This window comes from Emydura macquarii, unplaced genomic scaffold, assembly GCF_026122565.2.
Source record: "Emydura macquarii macquarii isolate MOO-44397 ecotype Brisbane River unplaced genomic scaffold, CSIRO-AGI_Emac_v2 contig_1045, whole genome shotgun sequence".
NCBI classification, from domain to species: Eukaryota; Metazoa; Chordata; order Testudines; family Chelidae; genus Emydura; species Emydura macquarii.
The window spans coordinates 12,803,879-12,817,255 of NW_027131182.1; the positions used below are offsets into that span (position 1 = coordinate 12,803,879).

General features: G+C 39.8%; 1 protein-coding gene across 6 annotated transcripts in view; it reads right to left on the reverse strand.

The window, feature by feature from the left end:
* The window catches only part of PRLR (prolactin receptor), a 143,455-nt gene that overhangs the window by 23,097 nt on the left and 106,981 nt on the right, over positions 1–13,377 (reverse strand). For 5 of the 6 annotated variants that reach the window (XR_010919200.1, XM_067545507.1, XM_067545509.1 and 2 more), the window contains 5 exons: positions 9,408–9,526; positions 7,666–7,798; positions 4,759–4,928; positions 1,906–2,072; positions 604–745 (listed from right to left, as the gene is read on the reverse strand). Coding sequence is in view for 5 of the 6 variants with exons in the window: in XM_067545507.1 (XP_067401608.1) it covers positions 604–745; positions 1,906–2,072; positions 4,759–4,928; positions 7,666–7,798; positions 9,408–9,477 (682 nt within the window). In the remaining variant the exon portion in view is untranslated. The remainder of the gene's footprint in view (positions 1–603; positions 746–1,905; positions 2,073–4,758; positions 4,929–7,665; positions 7,799–9,407; positions 9,527–13,377) is intronic. The other variant, XM_067545510.1, reaches the window with a different exon arrangement.

The window sequence follows — 13,377 nt, forward strand, 5'->3', positions numbered from 1 at the left end:
TGAGACCATTAATTTTCAATCCTCCCAAGTGCCTTAAAGTCAGTTCTGAAAATAGGATTTAGGCTCCTTAATCACATATGCAAATTTCACTTGTTGCCAATACTCAAGTAATCCTTATGGCATGAAAAATATAATTAATAAAACAGCAGAGGTGAGTAATAGTGACAGCATAGCTAAGGAGTTTGGTAACGATATTTGAGGTCTATTATATTTAGGCCACCAACTCAAACCCAGACCAGGTTGGTAAAAACTTGTTACCATATTATGGTTAATGTAGTTTCATGCCTATCTGAAATGAGCTGATGATCTCAGTCCAGATCCCAGTTAATGAATGTCCAAAGCCTGCCATCACAATGTCATTAAATAGCACCTTTAGTTGTCAGCCTCAACAGTGAGGTCAAGCACTAATGGATCAGGGAGATCGAACTGAACTGTGCCATGCCTGCAGATTATCACAGTTTCACTGCTGCTATCTCTTGTACTGTACATTTCCTGGGCTTAGAGGACATCCGTATTCAGGGCTGCCAGCTGTGAACATTTCACCAACACTGGATTCACTGAGATTTTAAAAGGAAATTAACAGAAGGATTGTCAGCTACTCACCACTGGGGATCTGAATGTAACTTTCTGGGCTCCATTCACTCCATTCTCCATGGTTTAGCATGCAGTGAACCTGTACAACGTATTTCAATCCAGGATATAATTTAAACACCTTATAATGTGCTTGCTGACCAACAAAAATAAGCTGGAAAGAAATAAAAAGTATAGATAGCATAAGCAACTGGAGTATTTTTCTACAGAAATCATAAAGTGAAATCCTGGTTCCATTAAAGTCAATGTGAGTTTTGCCATTGACGTCAATGGGTCAGGATTTCACCCTTATTTCTTTGTAACGACCATTCTTTGAAGTCTGTGGGTGAAACCAGGACCAAGATTTCTCCAAGAGTCTCAGTGTTTCTCAAACTGTGGGGCAGGGAATGTGTTAAAGGAGGCGTGAGCTGTGCCTTTTTTTTTTTTTTTTTTTTTTTTTTTTTTAAAGAGCTTTGGCTGTCATCTTGGGGCTCATGCAGAGGGAACACCAGAGAGGCAGGGATAAAAGGGACAGCCAAAGCCCTATCACCCAGGCTCAGGTTCTCCTCCCTCCCAATCTCTCACCTGGAGGCGGCGGGGCTCTGGCTGTCAGCCCCAGGGTGGCAGCAGCAGTGCAGAAGTAAGGATGGTATTAGGGCACTAAGTCTGCTGTGAAAAGTGATATTGATGAATATCATTTTTTACATTGCCACCCTTACTTCTGTGCTGCTGCTGGTACAGTGCTGCCTTCAGACCTGGGTGGTGGTATATGTACCTGTGCGCATGTGTGTGCAAATGATTACAGACACAAAGAAGGGAGGCCCGATCAAATAATTTTGAGAACCACTGGTCTAGAACATATGGTTTATTTTGGATTTCTGAGGACCAGTTTAGTTTTCATTCATTCCAATATTAGCAACTCCATTTCAGATGTGAGAGCAAGAGAAATATAGCTCTGCTGCCCATTAAGCCAGCTTTTCATCAAATGTAACTCCATGATGTAAGGAACACATGAAGTGTGATATTTTCCCTAGTATCTCTGAGATAGACACATTTATGATAGCGTCTCAAAGGAAAATCTATTGTACTCTCAGTGCTGTAGTCAGTTTCTCTCTCTTGTACGCAGTTCTCAGAACAATAATGGAATATCTGGAACTTTCCCTCCAACCCACAGCAATATTCTCCTCTCTTTAATGGCCAGATTTGGATATCCTTACTTGGTTACCCTGACCATTGTCAGAAACCATAGTGTATAAGATACCAAGATATAAAGTTCAGATATATGTGAACTAGGGAAAAGGTATCATCCACTACCAAAGTCTACCATTTCCTTACCTCCCACTCTTCCATTTTTTCAGACTTTAGTCGTAATTCATAACGAAGCATAAGCCAACCAGATCTGACATCAACCAGTGGAGGTGGAGACCACTTTGTCCAAAGATATAGTATCCCGGCTGATTGTATTACCTCTAGAGAGAGGTTTACAGGAGGGTCTGGCTGAACTGTACAAATGAAAGATCAGACACTGACACTTAGTTTCTCTCACCATAGAATCCTCCTATTAAGGTCTGGTATTTTAACTTATTTGCTTCAGGAAGTATCAATTTACATTAAAAACCAAAGCCAATCAAAAAGACAACAAGGATTTTGAATAGTCCAGTAGCTCTCTGGCTTCTTTTCTCCCTTCTTGAGAAGAGGGTTTTAACTGGCTGTTGACTTGCCACAATATTGCTCATGTTCCTCTTAGACTTTCTGCTGAATTTGTCGGGCTACAGAAATGCAAACCATACTTACATAACACTATACACACTTTCACAGAAGGAAACTGTCTGACCTTTCAGACATAATAGACTGAGTATCTTTATATCAATAGAATATGTACATTCTGTAACACACTGAAAGCAGTATGATGTTAGAAGTGTGGACGGAGTGCTGGCCCTGGATTTGAGGGATGTTTTACCCCAGAAGTTGATCAAGCTAATTGCAACCATATTGTGTCTATTCAGCCACCATGAATTAATAAAATAGAACACCGCATAGCTAAGAGTTAATTTGAACAAGAAGGGCTTCTAGAGGCAAGGTCAGTTGCTAGCTGCAGGCTGGCAGTTTCTGTTAATCAGCATGGGAGAAGGGGAGAAGAAAGTCAACAATCTGAGACTGAAAGAAAACAAGTGGATGGGAACCTTGAATTTAGGCACTTGTGAACCAGACACTTATTATGGCTAAAATTGTTAGGAGAAATGATGACCCAGTAGAGATCACTATGAACTATGTGTTTTGTAAAAATTAGCTATAAAAGATTAGGTAAAAGTAAATACCTCAGAACAGTCTGAGGGAGCTTTTCTCTGGGCAAGGAGCTGACACCTAAGCTTCCCATCAGCTGGACAGAAAGAGGGTCCCTGGAAGCCCAGCGGGTGATAACTCGATGGGTAACTATATCTGGGATGTCTTAAACCTATTGCTTATGTTTGTATGTGCTTAAATCTAATAAATAGTAATTTTAGATGAGAACACGCTTGCTTGTATTAATCTTAATCATCTGGAAATGCTGTGTTCCCACTGATTTATTCCTGAAACTGCCCGGAGTGAAACAGTTAAGTTACCACTGCTTTGGGTTGTGAAAACCCTGGGTAACAGGAGCTCCTTGGGTTTTGAAGGTAATATTTAATGTGTGAGCGTAGCCATGCCCCTCACTTTGTAAAATAAACTAAAGAGCATGGCTAGCAATTCCCAAATATAGGTCTAATTCAAAATACCATACTAATAAAATACTGTACTAGGGTACTTCATAGCAACAATGGGCAATAATTCCTGTATTGTGAAAGAGACATTGATCTTTGTAACTTTGAGCCAGGCCATGTGAAAACTAAATTTCAGCCCCTTGCCAGCGCTCTTGCATATCTCACCTTTAATACAGTAACTAACAGAAACATTTACCCCCCCAGAGTCACAGTACTATTCATGAAACACAAGCCAGGAAGAACGTGACACAGCTTTCAAAATCCAGAATCAGTTTTCCAGGCTAGGAGCTAGAAAATATATCTTTATATTTGTAAATTGTGCAAAATTTGATCTGGAAGACACTGAGATAAAATAATCTGGCCCGATATATTTAGAATATGAATTGTTATGGAGTTGCATAAAATGTCAGCAAACCGCTGGAAAAACATGAGCCAATTTTTACCTAAACCTTATGCCAATTTATCAGTCAAAAATTAATATGGTTTATTTTATTTATTTATAAATAATACACACATCATACAGCTCTCAGGCGCATACATATTTAAAAGGAATGCACATGATCCACTGATCATTGTCATCCTTACAAGGCTCCCTCATCATCAAATTAAGACATGTCACAATCAGCTGTTTTAGGATAAAGCTTCAGAAATAAGATGGCATAGCTCTGAACTTTAAGTGCTAAGTACTGCATTTAGGAAGGAAAAAATCAAATGCACAAATACAAAATGGGGAATAACTGGCTAAGCAGCTGTACTGCAGAAAAGAATCTGGGGGATACAGTGGATTACACATTGTATACGAGCCAACAATGTGATGCAGTTGCAAATAAGACAAATATTATTCTGGTGTGTATTAAGAGGAGTGTTGTATTTTATTCAAGGGAGGAAATTGTCCCATTCTACTCAGTGCCGGTGGGGCCTCAGCTGGAATATTGTGTCCAGTTTTTGGCACCACACTTTCAGAAGGATGTGAACAAACTGGAAAGAGTCCAGAGAAGAGCAACAAAATTGATAAGTGGTTTAGAAAACATGTCTATGAGGAAAGGTTGAAAGAAGTGGGCATGTTTAGTAAAGTGAAGGGAAAGTTGTTTTAAAGAAGATGGCTTTCCGTGTCCACTGAGGGTAGGACGAGACGTAATCGCCTTAGTTTGCCGCAAGGGAGGTTTAGGATGGATATTAGGAAAAACTTCCTAAGGATAGCTGAGAATGGCAACAGGTTACCAACGTAGGTTGTGGAATCCCCACCTTTGGAGGTTTTTAAGAATAGGTTAGATAAACATCTGTCAGGGTGGGTCTAGGTGTACTTGGCCTTGCCTCAGCACAAAAAGATGGACTAAATGACTTATCAAAGTCCCTTCCAGCACTACATTTTGTATGATTTTCTGATTCTGTGATTCACAGCTCAAGCCCATCTCCATTTTATTTTCTAGTTTTTTCCCCCTCTTACCTATGGAAGTCATGTCCACATAAAGAGGATTAGAGATGTTGCTTCCCATCTCATTAGTTGCTTTTACAGAAATGTTATAAACTGTCCAGAGATTAGTGTGCTTTTTATCAAAGTAACAGGAACTGGGACCTGCAGTTCTATAATCTGGACATTCATAGATTTGTTCTTTTCTGAAATTAAAAAAATGATAAAAGATCAGTGATCAGGAAATTAAGTAAAGCATCTGATTTACTAACAGTGGCCACAGTTCAGCAAAGCACTTTTAACAGACACAACTTTAAGCATGCATGTACTCTCAGGACAGCACAGCATTAAAGCATATATTTAAGTTCTATTAACTGAAGTGCTTTGCTGAACTGGAGCTATCTTTACTAGAACTACGCAGGGCTAGAACTTGTCCTCTATTCTTTTAGAACAAATAATTATATAGGTCATAACTAAATGTACGCTATTAAAATGGAGGAGGAGATGGTTCGCCTGATATGCAGCCATATTATGTTTGAATGTTTGAATTATAGAATGCTATAGAGAACACCAAACAGTTTTAAAATGTTTGAGAACAAGAAGTTAGAGGCAAATCAAATACAGTCACTTGGTCTGAGGACACCATGTTGTCAAATATTTTCTTTACATATTTCCACCTGAAAAGTGTCATTACTTAGCATTATGTTAGAGCAGAACTTCATATTACTTTAATCAGATCAGTTTTGCCTGCAGACAGGAAAATGCCTTGTCTAATTTTTAATATTAAAATCTCATTAAAATAAAAAAAATTGCTCATTACACCTCACTCTCCTATTTCTTATATGTTCTTTTGACAATAGCATTATTTTGCACTCATTTAGTGCTAGATTGTGTGACTGACATACAGCCTGGTGCAGGAGGCAATGGAGAGCTGCACCAATGCCTGAAGGAACACTAGTTAAGGTGATGATCCAGGAGGTACAATCTCTCCCATAGCTGTGCACTCAGCATTATCCTTAGTTATGGGGCATACTGGTTCCTCTGGTGTGCTGCCCTGCTCCATGCACCAATGATGGGAAGGAGCAGGCCTATGGCCCTGTAACCTTCTCACCCCTATCCAGTTGGGAACCACTTCCTGCTGCTCATAGGGAAGAATTGAGATCTGCCCTCATGCAGTAGCTGGAGAGGCTTCTTGTATTCCCCATGGTCCTACACAAGCACAGACCACTGTTGGGCACTTAGTATATAATCAAAAGTGTCTTAAAGCACAAGCAAAAAAGAGCATGATCCTTCATTCCATATTCTAAGAGTGAATTGTAGTGCTTGTGAAAGTGGTGCAGGATTGTGAGCCCCAGAGAATGAAGTCCACTTTTTGTACAGATCAGGTACAATATGGGGAATAGCTGTGCAAGCAATCACTACGCCACTCTGTCAAACTACCACCATCGTCTCTCTGCAAATACTACCAATATGTTTACTATTCAGTGATAATTGTAATGGTGGTTTCTGTGATGCAGTCACTTGCCCATTATTATTATTATTACTGGTTAATCTCATTGTCCTTGTAGAAGTAGTTTAGGATCTTCACATAAGTATGTCCAAACAAAGAACTCTTAAATGGAGACCTGACAGACAGCATGAATATGCTGAACCACTGAAGCGAAAGGTAAATGACAGAAAAGAAGTGTGAATTTAGAACACAGTCTCTTTAAGTAAACTAACTCTAGATCTCTGTCTTTATTAATCAGAAAAGTTCCTGCTTTCAGTGAAGTTATTAACATCAGTTGTGACTTAGGAGTGACTACAGGTCCCCTAGCCCCTAGGGAATATGCATTTGCACATTCATGCTTTTATTTTCACAAGCACAGATGTCTCATTCATATTCAAAATAAACTTCACTTTTACAGAGTTCTTAAATAACACTAGTTACAACCTGGACCAGTCCTGCTCTTGGAATGGATAACTCTGTCCGTGTGATGGGATCCAATCCACTGACTCCCATGTGCTACTAAAGTTCTCTGTGTAGTGACTGGTCACTGTTCCTAGTTCTGGGTCTAAGGTGCACTCCCTAGTACAGACCCCATGTCGGATACCCTTCTTGGGCAGTGGGACCCTGCAGTCTATCTGCCTAGAACCTGGAACTGGTGTCTGAGCTTTCCTGAGCCTCCCAGTTGCTTAGACCTGTTCTCCTCAGATATCCCCTGGCTGTAGAAGCTCGGGTTCCCAGTTCACCTTTTCAGGGACAATGTGGCAGTAAAGCAAGGACACCCAGGCTTAACAAAGAAAGAGCACAGGAGAGATACAGATCTATGGGAAACAAACTCCTCATTTCATCCCCTTTTGAGAACCCCTGGGTTTGATCCGAGTCCTTTAGAGAAGGGAAAGTCCCTCCTGCCTCACTCCCACCCGCTGTGTCTACTGTTCCTGGCAATGAAATTACTCCCCTTGCTTACAGAAATATCATTTTAAAAAACAGACTCTCTCTCTTTGGTCAGATGAACTAACTGCAGCTCTCTTGGCCATGTGCTTAGACTAGGGGAATTCCAGCCCTCTCCCCACAGGCAGATTTCTGTGTAGAAAGTACATTCAAAGTCAGTGACACTACTGAAGCAATCCCATTGTTTCTCCAGGGTAGCACTAGACAACCTTAAAGGCCCTTGATGGCTTTGTCACAGCTTTCCAGGTACAGGTTCCCCACTAATTGTCAAGTTCCAGCTTCCAAAAGGAATTCTTAAAGCCATACTAAAGATTACATTCAAAATAGAGTTTGAAATACAAGTGTTCATAAAACATAAATGAAATCCATAAATTGTCACGGACATATTACAACACCTTCGTCATCTGATAATTACCTGCAATTTAAGGACAGGTGAGAGATCGGGTTCTGTAAATGTATATGAAGCAAAGTAATAATCTACAGAATAATTATTCACAATTTCTCACCCTTCCTTGTTGTAGAGCAGAGTGTAGTTAGTAGGAAGTCCTCCATCTGAGCCAGGCTTCCAGCGGCACGTAAAGGTTTCCATTTCTGGAGAACGACACTTCAGAATCTCAGGCTTTCCAGGAGGTGATTGCCCTGGGGAAGTGCATAAACCAACCTAATTAATAAACTTTACAAATACCATACATTACACATTTAGGTAACACAGAGATGATGGTGAGGTATAAGGAGATGATAGATTCCATAGATTGGATACAGTACACTGTGTAAAGGCAAACCTGAATGTGTGAATTGCTACTACTTGGAATCCAATAATATTTAAGAACACGTCTTGTTAAAATAAAGAACACATTGGCCGATAATCTCTAACAAAAAAGTGTATGCAAATATGCATACATGTGCCTTCTCATTCTAACTCTGTCTGCACATCAACTCTAGTGACACCATCACAGGTCCTAACCACATCAGCCACACCATAAGGAGCTCTTTCACCTGCACATCTACTAATGTAATATATGCCATCATGTGCCAGCAATGCCCCTCTGCCATGTACATTGGCCAAACGGGACTGTCATTACGCAAAACAATAAATGGACACAAATCAGACATAAAAAATGGTAACATCCATAAACCAGTAGGAGAGCACGTCAATCTTCCAGGACACTCTGTAGCTGACTTGAAAGTTGCCATACTTCAAAAAAACTTCAAAAACAGACTTCAGCGAGAAACTGCAGAGCTGGAACTCATATGCAAACTTGACAAAATCAGATTGGGTCTGAATAGGGACTTGGAATGGTTATCTCATTACAAGGAGTAATTGTCACAGTTCACACATTCTCACTTTCTAATCAATGGTTGTGAATAGGCCTCATCTACTCTAACTGAATGGACTTTGTCAACACTTACCCTCCCCATTGTTGTTTCTTACCCTTGGATGTGTATATATATATATATATATATATATACCTCCTATCTCTGATTTCTATTTCATGCATCTGATGAAGTGGGTTGCAGCCCACAAAAGCTTATGCCTGCAGAAATTTGTTAGTCTTTAAAGTGCTGCAGAACTCTCGTTGTTTTTGCTGTATGCAGATTAACATGGCTATCCCCCTGGAACTTTTCATTCTAAGTTTACTACTTTAGTAAAGTCCCATGCCACTTTTCCATTAATGTTGTGATTCACATTTTCATGGTGACAAGTCCTAAGAAGAATGAAGGGGAAGGGACACATGCCCATCAATACTACCTTTAAGGGTATGTCTACACAGCAACTAGACACTTATGGCTGGCCTGTGCCTGCTAATTTGGGATCACAGGGCTTGGGCTGCGGGGCTGTTTCACTGCTGTGTAGACGTCTGGGCTCTGGCTGGAGCCTGGACTCTAGGACCCTGCGAGGTGGGAGGGTCCTCAAGCCCAGGCTCCAGGCCAAGCCTGGAAGTCTACACAGCAATGAAACAGCCCTACAGCCAGAGACCCATGAGCCAACTGGCACGGGCCAACCCTGGGTTTTTTTTTTTACTGTTTATACATACCCTAAATTATTATTTACTGACCCTAAAACTTTCACAAGAAAATAGAGTAAATCAAGCCATTTTCAAAATCTCTGGACAGGTGTTCTTAGAAGAATTGGTCATTTGTAGTTGCATAGGTTCCAATGAAGATCAGGATAGTCAGAATTTATCTTCAGATTTTTCTAAACAAAATGCTTTCAGGAAAATAATGTGCTGTAAAGGTTTCTACTTACCATTCGAACACTCTATGTTCACAAAAAGCAACAAAATAAATCTAACTGATGATGCCAAGTTTTGCTTCATGTTGTTTGCCTACTTCTCCTCCACCAGGAAAAGTAGGATTAAAGGATAGCTGAAAAATATGACAACGTGCAACATTTAATAATAGTATTTAGGATGTGTGTATATATCATTGTGTTCAAAGCACTTTGCAAATTTGAGCTAATTAATCCTCACCACACCCCTGTAATCCAATAAGAATTATAGTCCTTAATTTTCCAGATAGGGAAGATGAATCACAAAAAAGGCTAAATCAAGGTCATTCAGCCAATCGTTAGCAGCACCAGTATTAGAATTCACAGCATGGCTTATTCTTGTGAGTTGATGGTGAGTAAGGCCAAGATTTAATCATGGGTATTTTTAGTAAAAGTCATGGAGAGGTCACAGGCAATAAACAGAAATTAACGGCCTGTCCATGACTTTTACTATAATTACTCCTGATTAAATCTTAGCTGCTCCTGGATGCTGCTGCTCTGTGCGGCCCTGGGGTGCCAGTGTTCTGGGGTCCCCCGGAGGCCAACAGCTGGCCCCTGCTCTGGTGGCGGGGGCTGAATGCTCTCAGCCGCCCACTGCTTCGAAGACCCCGTGGATCACTCTCCGATAGCTTCCGGGGCTGCCCTCCAGGATCGCTGCTCGGGCAGTCCCTGGGGCCAGCCACACTGGCCACTGCTGCTGCTGAAGTCATGGAGGTTGCAGAAAGTCAAGGAATCCCTGACTTCTGTGACCTTTCTGACAGACTGGCAGCCTTAAACATGAGTCTAGTGATATTTGGTGCCTTTCTTAAAGCTCCAGCCCCCAGATGCAAGCAATTACACGCGAATCTCAGCTTTCACTTAAAAAGTCATTAAGTTGTGGTTGCAGAAAACAGCTTGAAAACATGACCCAACTGAACCCTAAAGGCACAAAAACTGGAAGGCAAATATCGCCCCTCCCTCCCCTCATACTGCATATACACCATATATGCAAGGTCACGCTGTGTGGAGGCTGCCATTTTGTAGATTCAAAATAGCAGCCTTCTGGCACAGCATTTGTGGAGCAAGTCCGGACATGTTAGGGGGCTGACAGTATTATCTTGCAGGCGAATCTGGCCCATAGGATCCATGACCTCATCTACTGATGGCATGACTCCATTTGGGGTCACAACCCACAGTTTGGAAATTGATGGTCTATAAAGAGTCTAGCAGAATGGGGCCCTGATCTTAGTGACTGGCTCCAGACACTATTGTAATAAAAATAATAATAACTGGCGTACATGATGCTCTACAAATGTGCTTGCAGACAGGGTTCCTGCCACAAATGGCCTCAATCTAAAATTAGTCAAGGTACTGGCAGGGATAGGAGAAAAGAGCGTAACACGGAAGTAAAGCAAGTTGTCTAAGTACAGCGCACACCTTGTTAATACTAATCATCCCAATACACAGTTTGTCAGGGAGGCTCATAAATAATAGTCCCTTGACATTCATTTCAAAGAAAAATCTACTCTCAAGTGACTGCAGAATTCTGTTGTCTTCACTGTCATTTTCCCGGTGTCCATTGCTTTCCTGTGTTGTCATCTCCTTAAGTTGTTCTCATTTTAGCATAGGCTCTAATACAGTATTGCATTAGGGTCTGCTAGCATGGAAATCTGTGCTGTATAAAGCTTTATGAGAGAGTTGTAAAAAAATGGCCTGTAATTCTAGCATCAATAAGTTGCATCAAGTACTAAAAGGGAGCCCTTTGCTTTTACAAACATACGACAGCATGAACAGCCAGACAGGCTGATCACACGGGCTCACCTGGTATAAGAAGAGCAAAATCTCTTTTCAATAAGGAAAACAAAGGACACATTCAAATCAATTTTTAAAAATTATTTGTGGTCTAACAGTTCTCCTTGGTGCCATTTTAAAACTAATGTCTACCTTTTAGTTGCACAGAACAAAGCAAAATACATCTTAATCTACAAGTAGAACAGACAACTGGGATGTAATTAATCTCAAATGTTCAACTGAAGTTATGACAACTATAATAAAATGATGAGAATACTAAATCTGTAATTTTACCAAGATAATATAACAGAGATTCTTTGCTCTCTAGATGGTCAGATTACTTCTATATCAATTTAGTATTCAGCAACAAAACCAAGCAAACTCCTGCCACAAAAAAATATATAGCACAATTTATATCTCTCTTACTTTTTACATATGCAGGAAGCCATAGCTGGCTTAGTTTTTATGCTTGCTGCAATCCATTTCTGAGAGTTATTTCTCTTCAGTTGGGCATCTTTACAGCACTTCTATCTGATGGACCATCAGTTTCTTCTTTTTCTATCTGTGGCCAGACACCACCACACAATCAATGTCTCTTTCAGTTGGTCTGTCTCCTCCTATTTGTTAATGAAGCAAGATGCGCTAACCCACTTTTATGTTCTCTTCCTATGTCAATATTCCTTATATAACAGTACCATTGAACACACATTGCTTGAGCAATCAGGTTGCCTTAAGGTTGGTATTGTTAAAATTGCATACAGGTTTCTGCACATGGCAAGATTAGAAAACAACTACCATATTGCACTACTGCTGTACAGATGGTTTATTCTCTAGGTGTCATTTCCACATTTTGTATATTTTGATAACTTAAAGAGGCACTGTCAACTTGAAATCTAATCAGTTTACAACGTATGATATATGTAGTCTCATGCTTTCCTATGCCCTGTTGCTTCGTGAAAAAGCCTCTTATCAGGGCAAAATGACTATAATGAAGCAGTAAAACTATGCAAAAGTGCTGTCAAAGGCAGAAATTAAATTAACTGAAAAAAATAGAGAAAAGTATTTTCCATCTAATTTTCAACTGTAGTAATCTTAGGTTTCAATTGTAACAATGGTAAATAAAAACTTTCAAAGAGAAGTGTGGTTTTTTAATGATGGTGTCCCTTTACCTCTAAACATGATTGGCATGTGGTATTGTATGTCTAGTGTAATCAGATGATAACAAAGCCACTGACTTCCTCAAACTATTCCTCATGTCTGATGTTTGCATTAGCCTCTTCCATTCATGCTTATTTGCTTTATTTTGGCCAGATTTCTACTAAAAAAATTGGTCTAATGTGTAAGATATTTCACATTTGGTTTTCTGTTGTGAATTCTAAATTATTGATGAAATCATGAACACATATTCACAACTTTCATTACACATATAACACATGAACATAAACATTATCATCTTACTTAGCACATTATAGCCTTTTTAACAGTACCTGACATGGCATATATCTTACATGAATTATTATGATTCTGACGTACCGATGTTAAATAACATAATAAATGCCCCTCTCCCTCCATCTAGCCAGCGTGACAACAAGTAAACACAAATAGGTAAGTATATATTCAAAATACACATTTGCACATGCAAAATGGATACACCATGCAAAAGTACTCACCTGGGCATGCAATTACCTCGTTTGCATGTGAATATATGTATCTTGCGAACACATATATTTTGTGGTTACTGTTTATTATAGAGGCTGTATTTTTTAAATGTTTACTCTTTCCGTGTTGTAAAAGGCAATTTTTTAAATCTGTGACAACGTTCTTTTGTGTCTGATGAATCACAGGAATAGATCTTAGAGTCTGAAAAAATGTTTACTGTGTCTAAATTTAAGCCAGCCTTCCTTATTCATTTTTTTTTTATTAGTACTGGGGCCAGCCTCAGAATGTCACATTGCACAATTTTCATGAGAACAGACATGGTAAAACTATGCAACAAGGAGTTGTGGAACGTTCTTTTAGCCACTGGTATTGCATTATCTTTCCATTATGCTAATCTGACTTTTCAATTCCTTTTCTCCTTTTCTCACTTACAGTATTATAGCCATTTTATTCCAGTACTTTGCATGTTATTCTTTCATCTGCTAATTGTTTCTTTTCCTCTGCGGGGGGAGGGAGGGTC